Genomic DNA, 13981 nt, shown 5'->3' on the forward strand with positions numbered 1-13981 from the left:
TTGGTTCTCAGATCAGTAATCCTTCAAGTATTTTGCAAAATACTTTGAGATTCAGCACTTTAAAAAAAAACCCGACTGCGTCGCTATAATTATCGCAGTCCTGATTGATAACTGGAAAAAACCCAACCCTTTCCTTTATGAATATTTCCCTCAGTTAATCTAGAGCTTTAACTCATTGGAACAAAAGGGACTTTTCCTACAGATGAAATATGACACCGGCTGTTCTGTAAATTGCTACCAGGTACACATTACTAACCTGGGGAAACACTCACAATTAGTCTGCCTTGGTTTACTTCACGTGAAAAATAAAAAAAGGTTCAGTATAAAATATCAAGAGTTGATTTGACATAGGGGCAAATTTTGCCACCTTCATTCCACTTGAGAAGAAACGCAAGCTGCAACTAAATTAATTAAAATCCCAGAATTAGCTACTAATACTATGAGATGGAATTGGACTGCCAGTTTTTCATGTCATACAGTGCATCACACGTGGTTGGTCCTGTCCCACGCACAGCACATTCTCGGCTCTATAACACCAAGGAAATTCAAAGTGTTGATGCGTGGATCCCAAACACCAAATTACTAATGCCCATGGACGAGAGCTATGCAGCACCTGGGTCTCCTGCTCACCTAAATGGAAGCTGCTACTTGCTCAGCCTCTAAAGAACTTTCCTCTGTGTGATTTGATAGGAGACTTTCAACCTCCTAACACATGTAAGATTAAGAGTAGAAAAAGACTCATCCCTATTTTCAGCTGTCATACCAAATTCAAGAAGACATGCCACTTGTGCTCTTGCTTTCCCTAACTCCTCTGATACGGCATAATATCCCCTTCCTGGAGCAAACATTTGCGAGATAATTCATGAAGCAGACCTTTAGTAAGTGAAACTCTGGCTTGCTTAAAACCAATAAATCCAGTAAACAACAGGTTTCTCTGGAACTATATGCAGACCATGCTGAGAATTAACATGCAACATATAAAGGCAAATAACAACTTAATCGAGTACATATGGGATCAGGACCCTAAGTGTGGCTGAAACATGAGTTATTAAATCTATATTCATTCTGGCTTGACTATCAAAATTGAATTCATTCAGCAGCAGCCCCCACTAGGATTTCACTGCTCAATATATTTTTATCGCTATGCAGTTTGAGCAGTACTTTTGATCAATTCCTCCAATCAACATTTGTACGTGGTGGCTCATTATTTTTCTGCTGGCAAAATGACTTCTTTAAACCTTGTTAATCGGCCTGGTTTAAGTTACTGCACAACTTACGCAGTCAGCTGTGGAAATGGTGGGAGCTGGAAAGCAGCTTCCAGAGACACTTGGTTGGCCTTGCCACTTACATGAAACTTCCCGCCAGGAGCAAATTCAAGTTAATTGCGGCAGGGTGAATTGTTAGGTGTCCTCTGCTAGCAGATGCCTTGTTTCATTAGCCGGGGGGACTTCAAACCCCCAGTCCTTCCTGAGACTTCTCTGCTGATAACACCTCCCCATGCAGAGCAGTGGCAGTTAAATTGTTTACTCCTGCTTGAGATGGTGGAAAATTACTGACATGCCTTCTCAGGGTCACCTTGCTTGCTAGGAAAGTTTTGATAATTAGAGACAAGACTGTTTGCCCTTCTCCATTATCCTGGCAACTGCAGATGAGTTATGTTAAAATGACTGGATTGTGTTTTCTCCAGCGAAGCAGCACCCCATCATATCAGCTCTGCATGTGGTGCGCTCACTGCTACAGCAGCAGTCAGCACCTGCAAAAGGTGGGAGACTGTCCTCGAGAAATGGAGATAACTAATGAGGGGAACGTAATGGGGCATCTGGGTATCTTCATTAATGAGTCCTATAAACTGCCGATCTACAATTGCATTCATTCTCTTACTGTACCGATTTCTGTAATCTTGATTACTGCAGCAGCTGGGCATTCAATTACCCACAAATGAGAACAAAACCAAACCACGGTAGAACAAAACGTCACAGGGCCGCAAGTTGCCCTGTCAGTCACTAGGTTTCACCTGCTTTCGAGCACAAGAAATGCCAAAGCCGGGGCTGTTGAGCTGGGAAAACTGTGTTGAACAAAAGGATGGTAGTCTCCACAGTGGAGCCTGCAGAAAGCACCTGGATGGGATGCCGAGTCTCCTGAGGACATCATTTCAGCATGCAGGGAGGCTGGATGTGCAACTCACCATAGTTGCGAGGGAAGGAAACCTGATAAGGGGAGGTGGAGAAGGGGTAAAAGCAGCAACATCACAGAGTGATTCATGCTGGGACCCGAGGGAGGACAAAGCCCTGCACTTCAGACAAAAGCAGGAGTGTAAGAGATGGAAGAGGCATGTTCTTACCCTGTTTTGGTGTCCCTACCTGGTTCACTTTTCTAGGATATTCCACTTTTAAGAATACACCAAAACTGGGTGCGTGAGCATCTTAAAAAATAAGAAAGGACACACCGTCTCTCTCTGTCTCTCTAAATAAGGCAAATAACACTACCATATTAAATAGCACTACACAGTAACTGCAACGTACCAGTTCGAAAACAAACTTAGGAAATGGATGGCTCTGCAAGGAGCAGAGGCTGGCAGACAGCGTGTCCTGCCATGTTCCTGCTCTCATAGACGAATTAATGAGGACAAGTTTCCAAAGGATACTTATCGCACTCTAGGTGGATGGGGAAGATGGACAGACTGGTAATACGACCCCATAAGTTGACTTTCCCTAGGAAACCCACTGTGACGGCAGCTGCTTGGAATATTCAAGCAGACTACAGAGGTTTTCACGTTAGGCCGAGGCTTTTAAACCTGGTCTACCCCTTATGAAGATTCACTTTCCTTGTGCTTGAACTTCTCAAGGCAGAACACATTGATAAAAATTATGTTCTTCACCATCTGATCTGCAATCACGTCAGGTGCCACAGCTGCCACTATAAATGTCTTTGCAACTGCACGTGGGAGCGATTTTCTTCCACAAGTGAATTTTTAGGATACAACATCTCATAATTACTCAGTTCACTATTCTGTTAAGTAATCTGTCAGAGCATGAAAAAAACTCTTCACTGTGCTCTATGACTAGAGAAAGCAGTTTGTCTTGCTTTAAGTTACATTTACACGTTCTGCCAGTCCCTGTAGTACACAATGAACATAGCTTTGAGTCACTGGATCGCCTGTCAGCAGACATGGCAGAATTGAAGGCACTTTCGGTAATTAAATGTAATTCACTTTAACTAGATACGCTTAAAGGTCTCTCCAACCAAATGGAGAATAACACAGATACTGGATTTACCAGTACAAGGTGCAAAAAAAGAAGTTCTTACTGTCATTCCAAGCATACAATATTCATTAGTAAATGCAATAAAGTTTTCCATGGAATCCATTTAGTGATGGCTTTGGCTTCTAGTTCACTAAATTACATATTTATTGTTTGTTTTAATTGTAATACCCAGAAAACCATTTATTTGTTTAAATGCTGCTACTTTCTCTTAAAGCTTTTCTTTTTTAAATAGCTGTAAGCAAATATAAGATATCGCCACTGAGATTAATAATAAAAATGAAACGGTTCAGTGAGCTGAAGTACAAGGAATATTTTACTATGAAAACTGCAGATTTAGGAGCTTTCAACATAATGACTTCACATCTGAATATTGAAGCAAATTCATTCTTACATTAAAGCTCTCTTTTTAAAAACCTTAGTATATACTAGAATACAGAAAGTTGCAGCAGGTATTACAAAAGAGCATGGATCTGCCTTTTCCCGAGTTCATACCCTTCAGCTGGGAGGACCTGGGTCATGCCCGCAGGGAACAGTCCCCATGCAGTCATGGAATCACAGAATCATAGAATAGTTGCGGTTGGAAGGGACCTTCAAAGGCCATCTAGTCTAACCCCTCCCTGCAATGAGCAGGGACTTCTTCAACTAGGTCAGATGGCTTAGAGCCCTGTCCAACCTGACCTTGAGTGCTTCCAGGGATGGGGCATCTACCACCTCTCTGGGCAACCAGTGTTTCACCACCCTCATTGTAAAAAATTGCTTCCTTATATCTAGTCTAAATCTTCCCTCTTTTAGTTTAAAGCCATTACCCCTTGTCCTGTTGCTACAGACCCTGCTAAAAAGTTTGTCTCCATCTTTCCTATAGACCCCTTTAAGTACTGAAAGGCCGCAATAATGTCTCCCCAGAGCCTTCTCTTCTCCAGGATGAACAACCCCAATTCTCTCAGCCTTTCTTCATAGGAGAGGTGTTCCATCCCTCTGATAATTTTTGTGGGCTTGCTCCAGCAGGTCCATGTCTTTCTGTGCTGAGGACTCCTGTGCTGGACACAGTACTCCAGGTGGGGTCTCATCAGAGTGAAGCAGAGGGGCAGAATCACCTCCCTTGACCTGCTGGCCGTGCTTCTTTTGATGCAGCCCAGGATGCAGTTGGCCTTCTGGGCTGCAAATGCACATTGTTGGGTCATGTCCAGCTTTTCATCCACCAGTATCCCCAAGTCCTTCTCGTCAGGGGTGCTCTCAATCCCTTCATCCCCCAGCCTGTATTGATACCGCAGTTGCCCCAATCCATGTGCAGTACTTTGCGCTTGGCCTTGTTGAACCTCAGGAGGTTCACACAGGCCTACTTCTTGAGCCTGTCCCATCCGCACACCTGCACACGCACCCACTCCCACCTCAGTGCAGGATACATGTAGGCAGGCTTGTACGGCAACATGTCAGGAGTCTCTTCAGCTACATGTTTGTCCTCATTTCTCCTTTCTTTTCCCTTGCTGCCTGATGGGAAGGGGCTCAAGGAGCTCAAGCCTTGATTCATGACCAGTATTGACTCCCTGTGTCTGCCCTTGTCCCACATGCCAGTGCAACTCCCAAGTTTAACCCTCATCTCCCAGCAATCGTCCCCATGGGATACTCATGGAGCCCTCTTGAGCCACCCTTATAGGGAAGAAGCAGTACAGAGCTTCAGTGGGGTGTGAGAGGTCCCCTAGGACAAGGCCACACACTAGATTTGCCCTCAGGGAGTCACAGCCCCAGTTAAGAGAAGTCAAATAGTTAATATCGAACAAGAGATTGGTTCTACAATAAATGGGTCTATTTTAAACAGGCAAGACAGACTCTGGATGATTTTCAAGCAGAACCACCAGTTCTTCCTCTACATTTTTCTGCCTGTGAGGATGGCTCCTGCCTCAACACTAGTGCTGACAACTCAGTCCCACCATCTGCTAAATCTTTCCCAACCCCATACAAGCTAGTGAGGAGTCTGCATTAGGCTCTTTCCCACCCACTGCTGGCAAACCAGACACGACAGTGGAGTGAAGGGGTGATTAACCTGGAGATCCCCCATTACTGAGACTTCTGACGACTGTGGGTGGATAGATGGTGCATCCCTATCTGTTTGCATAGTCAGATCAGACTATTTATTTTCTGTAAAGCCAGCTCACTACAAGTGACAATTTTCCTTCCTTGTAGAGACTGTTTGCAGGTGTTATTCTGGGCTAGAATATAGACAAATGAAAATCCCAGTGTGAAGGTTGATGTGGAAATCCTCCTGAGAGACTAATATAAAACAATGTGCAGTTCCTCTACCAGGCTATTTAAAAGATGTCAAGAACACAGATGCTCTTCTCTTCCACTCAGAGACACTGTAACTGTGACCAGTGAGCCATTCTGGGCAGAAAGAGCATTCCCAATGGCATAAAAGATGAAGGGTTTGCTTCTAGAGCAGTATCTCTGGAGACACGACATCTCCATGTTATGACAACCACTAGCCTCCTGTAGTCCCAGCTGACGTTAGGCAAGCCTAGTTAATATTCAAAGCTAAGCAGAAGGTAAATATATCCAAACCACTAGGCATTTCAATAGAGATCACAGTACCTAAAATAGCCACCACTTCGTCGTCCTGGATGACTTCTAGGGATCCCGAGACCACAAAGCAAAGAGCATCAACACTTTCCCCAGCATGATAGATGAGGTCCCCCGGGGCGCAATGGATCGTCTGAAACTCCACAGCCAGGGCTCGCAGGCAGCCGTCACTAGCCAGCCGGAAGGCAGGGTGCTCGTTAAAAACTTTCCGGTTTAGGTGCACGCAAATATCTGCTCTCATGTCCTTTGGGCAAATTGAGAGAACCTGAATAAAAGAAAGATGAAAAATAATCAGCTGGGAATATGACACTGGGCCAGCGCGCACTTTATAAAATAACTGAATGGATGGATCCACCGCCTGGGTGGATTTTAAGATCCGTCCATTCAGTTATTTCATAAAGCTTCTGGTGGGAGTTTTATCTTGAATTGGGGGTAGTCTTTTTCTACCCATCTACTGCTTTCACTGCAGCTGAAAGGGTGATGTGGAAGAAGGGACTATTCTGTTACACTGTTCTCATCCCTAACAGTTTTCACACTTGTTTTCCAGAATTGCAGATGGCACTACTATGTCCTGTTTGTGGATAACCCTCCAGACTTGGTGCCCAGACTATCTGCCCACTGCTACACTCAATCCCTGCAGGAACACAGAACGGATGCTCAGAGCTGAAGGAGCTTGAAGACATGCAAAGACACACCATTCACAATAGAGAACACCATATTTTGCTCACATCCAGAGAACCTAGTCTTCAAAAGTCTTGATGCAGATGACCACTTACCGATGCGTATCCAAACACACCTAGGGTTTAGTTTCAGTGCCGTACAGACATATAATAAGTAACCTGCCCTGAAGGGCTTACAGACTAGAAAATCCAAAGAGCTTGAGATTAGAGCAAAAAGAAAGTATTATGAAACCTTATGGAATGTAAAGAAAAGGTGAGTGAAAAACTGTTCTGTGAACACAAAGTTGTCTTCGTAGCAGATCAATTAAATAAGACCTTCAATGAATTTCTTACCTTAAATAGCTTTCCCTATTGAAATAGTAACACAAATACACCTGAAGAAAGAAAGTGAAAACCTGTGGGTCTTGTTAGGTTTGTAAACTGTGTGTTTAATATTTGCACATCCTCCTAAACATATTAACATCTCTAAAACCCTAAAATGCATGGTAGCTAATTGCACTGAGAAACACATAAAACCTTTTAAAGTTTTCCTAGGATAAATAATAGAAAAGAGCATGAGATAAGAACACTCTGGAAGACTCCTACAAAGAAGACTGCAGATCAATAGTACTGATTAATTTCTCATTGTATGGAATTAATCTGGCAGCTTGCTCTGCAGACAGTGTGAGAGACAGGGACATTGGGTCAATGTGTTGACTACCATTGAATATTAGCAATCAGAGGGAGACTCTGGTAACCCTGATTAAGCGTTGAGACAAATGGTCATGTTAATATTGAAGTAAAGCCATGATTTTCATTTCTGTTTAATGCAGAAGGGGTATAAAACATAAGTTTGCAAAGTATTACTAAAGGTGCTAAATCATAGAATGGTAAAATAGTAAACAATTTCTTGTTTAATAATAACATTTAGTCCCTTTCTTATTTCAAAAGATCAAAGTTCCTTTGCAGACAAAGATATAATGACTGCAAAAAGCTGAAGCAGAAGTTACTCTCCTATCTTCTGTACTATGACAGTCTTGAGGCTAGAAGGGGCTACTGCAACCATCGGCACTAACCTCTTGCACTCATAATTTTCATATCAATCCCAGAATACCTGGTAAAGTCGCAGCCTAGAAGGCCTTGATTTAGTGTTTTCAAATTAAATAAGGTAGTTGTTCCAACGGACAGTTACTCTCTCTTTTAAAACTTGTGCTGTTTCTGAACTGATTTGGTTTTCATTTTCAGCCAACAGCCAGTGGATCTCATCATGTTGCTCAGATAAAAAACCTGCACTCGTCGGAAATCTCTTCCACATGTAGGTGTTTATAGAATATGGCCAGGTCATTTCTTGATCTCATCTTGAATAAACAAGAGAGATGATGCTTCCTGTGCCTAACGCTATGAAGCACAGTACTGTTTGTAAGCTTCTCCATCGCATGAGCGTTTCTCACTTAAAACTACCTTCCTAGATCTACCAGATAATTAGTTTTCATTTGACTTAACACAGGGTAAGTTAAATTGGCTTAATGCTATTTTTCTGTAATAAAATGTACAGAACACATTAAAATATCCTGCATAAGTCTGTTTTATCATAAAAATTAATAATAAGCACATTTGCTAAGACATATTCTCCATAAACCACCATTTGCATTAGTAATAATGTCTTGTCTGAGTCACTGTTGACCATATTCCAGATAACATTTCCATAATTTTATTAGGGGCAAATGTCCATTTTACAAACTTATACTTACCTGAGTCATTCCGTTTACCCTTAAAAATACAGGCATACTTTAGTTTTTCCACTAAAAAACAAAAATTACTTTTTAGAGTGATTGTTTCACCTTAGCCCTACTTCTGGATCAAACAGAAAGCTCGTCTTTATCATAATAAAATAGAAACATGCCATCTTTCTTCTTCTCAATAGTAATTTAATGAAAAATTCCACTTTCTTTTGTATCATGATTGATGATTTTTAAATTTTTATCTACTCTTGAGCCTAAATCATGGTTAGAAGTTTTTTATGTCCCTTTAATACTTTCAGTAATGTAAGTGCTTTTGACTTAACAAGGCCATGAACTATGAATTCTCAAGCACTGCTCTTTAAGAAAAATGTGTGTATTCATATATGACTGATTTCCAATTTTTATCTCATAAGTTTCCAAACTGCAGGAAAAATTGCTTAAACTATTGCAGAGGTTGTTCCTGTAAGATTTGGAGATGTTCCAGTACCCTTTGCTTTTTGGAATGTAAATTAATTGTGTCCCTCGAGAATAAAAGCCACTTGGATGCAAAGCAGCATATTGTTTCCTCACAAATACAGAGGTAAATACAGGGTATTAAAAGTGAGCACTCAAAGCATTACTCTTTTTATAGACCCATCAAACATATCTATCATCACACACTGTAACATGAAGAGACAGAAAAAATTCCATTGCACAGAAAAAGACAGTCTTAGAAAGCATAATTCAGGAATTTTCTGATGTCATGATAAGGTGATTCTCCTAATGACATATTACTGTAGGGAGATATATGGAGATATCAACTAGTACGGAAGTAAATGAGTAATGATTCAAGAGTTAGCCAGGAACAAATATTCTTTATTTCAGTTTTCTTGTCTGCTACGCTGCAAGTACTGAGAACACAGAATGAAACAGATGACAACTAAAAGAAATACTTAATATTAAAAGACTTGGCAAAGGAGCTTTGACTGATACAGATAAATGTAGATATACGTAGGGGGGACAAAGGAGCAAAGATAGATAATCTCAGTATTCAGATATGTTTACTGTATGGTCCAAGCACAGGACTTCACGAGCTCCAACCCGACTTTGCAGCACTTCTTTTTGTGTTTACAAGTACGAACATCATGATTTCAGAAAGAGTCTCACGTATGCCACAAGCTTCGGTATTAGTTGTACTGTAGAAAGTGGTTGTTGGTGACACAGATTACAGTACATAGTAATTTTTCTACTTCCAAGAAGACACATAATGGGATATAGGATCACACAGAAGCATTTGGAAGCTAATGATTAAATAGTCCAAAGATCCTAAGAGCAGAAAATGAGAAAACGAGCACTTCAAATTCAGATAAATATTCTTCTGAAAATGATCCGTTATCACACAAGACTTCAACACTCTTAATGTGAAATGCTCTTACTAAGATCACAGCATTTTTAAAGCAGCATGCAACTAAAAAGACACAAACTAGTAGCAACATGGTCGTACGTGAGCCCATATGGTGTACAAATGCACACACATGGGCATAAAAGAGAAATTCAATTTAAGGGAGAGGATATCCTGTAACACTCAATCTACTGTTTCACTGAAATGCCTCCAACACTTCATGTCAGTAGAACCAAAATTCAGCTGGGACATTTGTTCTAACCTGTGTATTCTTTCAGCAGCATATCAAAAACCACCAAGACAAATTTCTGAAGAAGAAATTTCCTTAGAGATTTCAAGACCTTTCTTAGTGAAACTTGCAGTTTATAAGCTAGGCAGGATATTAAGGTTGCTGACTGCAATGCTTTACTAACTGATGGTTTTGGAGCACACGACTTGGAGCAGGCAGTCTGCAGGGACCAGATGCTTGTGCTGCTACAGAAGTTGCTCTGTAATAAATCTGTAGCCACAGACTTTGCAGTCAGCTTTCCCATATGCATCCAAGCAGCATGAAAGAACAGAACCTGCTATGTTTCAATGAAAAATCAGAGGAGAAAGTCAATTTCTACCCAGAGAAAAATCCTCATTGGCTGTATAAGCTGCGTTTCTACCAGAAAAGAAGCAAGGCTCCATGCCACACATGAACAGTATGCATGTATCCATAAAGACCTGAACCACTACAAAGCTGAGAGAGGAGAAAGTAAAGCACAGAATAACATTTATCACTTCCCTTCTTCACACAGAAAATTAAACCTTCTCAAAGTTACTGTAAGACAATTGCTGAGCTCTGCCATCATCACCTGGCACCCAACTGATACACACCCCAACACGACACCCAGTGCAGAGATTCAACACCGCTGTCGTCTCTAGAGCACCCTATAGCACACATAAAATGCTGGCGGTGAGTGAAAAGTTTGTGGTTGCTGCTAGAGACTGGGAAAGGCCGTAACCAGCTCTGGAAGACTCACAGGGAATTGGCACAAAACATCTCACTATCGTTTCAGCTTGAAATCTGTAGGGGGGGAATAAAATTCCCAAGGAGGTTCCATCCGATTTTTTTCCCTCTCCCATCCATTTCCTCAGCATGCTCGGGCAGTTTAAGATAAGCCCCTTGAACAGCTCAAAGAACTCTACAGGGAGCAGAGATTATAAAGAACTCAAAGAAAGGCAAATGAATCGAAACAAAAACTGAACAGATTAAGAGTGTGTCCAAACAATATCATTTAGGACGGGTTTAAGGATTTTTTAAAAAATCTTCCCCAGCTGGAAAACACTATAGGATGTCTCAGCAAATGTTACAGAATATGTTAAGACTTGTTAACAAAAAGGACAGGGGCCAGTGAATCATGAACGCTATCTATTTGCAATTCTCATTCAGCACACAGGATTCTTACTTTCTCGGGGTTGTAGCTACAGGATATTTGACTGATACTCAAGCAAAGACTCTAGACAGTCTTAGCAGTGGAATAACAAGGACCGTTTCCTAAATGAATAACCATAAGAAAAATGTCAGCTTTGACAATAAATGAAGAAACCCCTCCAACTTCTAACCAATAAGCCACAAATAGTTCTTTTTATTTTGTGGAGAAAAGCTCTGGGTTCTCAGACGTATTCAGCACTCATAATCAAGGTCAGTTCTTTCCAAAAAACCGCAATACCCTCTTAGGCACCTGACCAAGTTATTCAGATTTTTAGGATTTGGCTTATTTGAGTGTTGAATTCTTTTACAGAGCTGACTAAAACTGTTACATTCGGCAGTGGATGAAGGCCGAAGATAGCTGGTTGGCAAATCACAGAGCATTTTCCTGTAATAATCAGGTAATTTTGTAAGTAACTCAAAGGTGATGTATGAAACTGAGCAGTTTTTAACCCCGCATGCATTAGGGTAATCTTTAATACATCACGGAATATCTTGGCACGAAGAACTGAATTTCAGCAGCAGTGGTGTGCTCCGTTTTAATTGCACTAAAATACAAGGTCACTTGGATTTAAATGCTCAGAAACCGAGATCTGAAAATCAAGTCTAATAAGCTGAGTTTGGCTTGTTTTCTTGTTAACAACACACGATCTGAACCAGTGATAAAAATGGTTAGATTTAGTGGCATAGTAATAAAATTAACCACTTTTTAACTGAGTAAAAAGTATTAGAGACATTAAAAAATTCCTAGAAACTGGCTCTCGATTACATTAAATTCAGTATTGTCAACACAGATAGAATCTGGCTAAAGGTGTGAAAAACAGGGGAAGACAAGAAGCATCACCATGTGTTTTAAGGAATCAAGGGGATCACCAGCACAGGGCCTGCTGGTTTGTCTAACGCACTATGGCACACTGGTAAAATCCACCAATGACCCAAAGTAGCAGATCCCAGGTTGCCTAAAGGTTGTAGAAGTCTCAGAACAGTTAAAAGTTTTATTGCTTTCTGTTTTGCTATAATACACAAATCATCACATGATCTTCTAATGCAGCAAAGGATAGCAGACTATGGAGAATTCTATCATTAAAATTAACTTTTTAGATAAAAGAAAGAAAGAAAAATAAACACCAGAAAGAATATGGCATACATCAAAGAATTTCTCAAGTCACAACATTTTTTGGAGTGACAACTGGCACAAAGGTCACCCTTGGAAGAATGGAGTCGATCAATGGCTTGTTTTATTTTTTGCTTCTTCTGGAGGTGGCTTTATTTTCTAACATGCAGCATTATATAAAGACATTCAAGGTTGAAAAGCATTAAGAAAACAGATCTGGAGAAGACCTTCCCCTAAATGTGGTCTCTGGAACTGACAGCCCCTCTGTCAGCTCCATCCCCTTGTTGGCAGTGCTCAGGAAAATGCCTGACCCATCCACTCGGGTACTTCTTCCCCCAGAAAATAAGCTCATGAGCTGCTCCATAGCCATGGTGTATAGCCCTGGCACTTCCTCAGGCATGACAGGTTAATAGTTTAATCTGTATCAATCCCAAGATGAACACATCCAAGAGGCAGAGATAACTGTGGATAATCTTTCCTGGCTCTGCACAGTGCATACAAGAAGTAAATAATCCATACCATCCATAAAGGTGAAACAGAAAGACCCACTGGTGCACAGGCCCCACTCTTGGACCCATGTGAAGGACAGTGAGACCCTGACCGTCTCTCCTGCATCCCGCTCTCCAAAGAACCGTGGATTGCAACTGTACCTGGTCCTAGCTCAGCTCTGTGAGGCGAGGGAAGACTTCTTGTTCACCTCGTCCCGATCTGCAAGGAACGACCAACAACCCCGCCTCTACAACGAAACAAAAATACTTGTCCAAACGATTTTTACCTTCCCTCTTCAGCAGGGAATTGTATGTAGCTGTCACACCTAATTTTGTAGAAGTTTTCTTTGGCCACGAAGCTTGGAAGCCTTCTACCCCGGTCATCCACGAGGAAATCCAGCCAGCACTTACAGACATCTCTACGTGATGGAACACCACAGGAACGGCAGCCTGATTCCCCTATTCATCTCAGGGTATCGCTAATTATTACTACAGCTCTTGAAGATATTACTAACAGCAAACACAACTAAACTGCACTGTCCTTCTGTAGATTAATGTTTAATAAAGTTACAACCTGTGTCTATTTACCATAAACCCATCTCTCCTGCATGAAAGCTTAGTGGGACAGCAATGAATAGTTTTAATACTGTGTTATTTTCCCATTATTTCCATTTCAGTCATTGCAATGTGGAATTGGCTCTCATTATCCAAATCACCATTGATGCTTAGGTTGAGACTAAATAGATGCCTTTTTTCTCTTTCAACCTATGGCTTTTCTGAAGGAACCGACTATTAAAATGTGATAGACATTTATTTAATTGCTTTCTGAGCAAATCTTAAGCCATACAACAGTATAGAGGTCAAGAAGAAAATCTTTGGGTTTTACTGACATTTCAGAACATTATTATAAGATGAGACCTTGAGACATCCGCATGTTAGTTAATGCTTGTTAGGCTTTCAAGTATAATGACCTATTTCTTATAGAAGAGCTAATAACTATAAATTTTTCATTTGCTGCCTAGAGATTTCAATAAAAACTAAGAGATTTGAATTCAGTGTGCGTTTCATGTATCAAATTATTATTGTAAAGATTTTTTTCAGCTGCTTAAAAATGGTCATATACAGAGAATGTACTGCCTCTTTTTTACCTCTCAAAAAACGAGGTTCTGCTGGATGAGAGATACTTTTTAGTATATAAAGGGTTCTTAGTTTTGTCACGTCTTTAGCTCTGCTCATTATTAGATGAATAACCCTGAAACCTGTAGCATTAAACCTAAAAAAAAAAAAAATCCATCTTGTTTGAG

The 13981-nt window shown here is 40.8% G+C and overlaps 1 protein-coding gene across 2 annotated transcripts in view; it reads right to left on the reverse strand.

The window, feature by feature from the left end:
• KCNH5 (potassium voltage-gated channel subfamily H member 5) overlaps positions 1 to 13981 on the reverse strand; it is a 176372-nt gene that overhangs the window by 48975 nt on the left and 113416 nt on the right. For both annotated transcript variants that reach the window (XM_074583717.1, XM_074583718.1), the window contains one exon: positions 5850 to 6102. In XM_074583717.1, the coding sequence (XP_074439818.1) occupies positions 5850 to 6102 (253 nt within the window). The remainder of the gene's footprint in view (positions 1 to 5849; positions 6103 to 13981) is intronic.

The sequence above is a fragment of the Larus michahellis genome, chromosome 4 (genome assembly GCF_964199755.1).
Source record: "Larus michahellis chromosome 4, bLarMic1.1, whole genome shotgun sequence".
NCBI classification, from domain to species: domain Eukaryota; kingdom Metazoa; phylum Chordata; class Aves; order Charadriiformes; family Laridae; genus Larus; species Larus michahellis.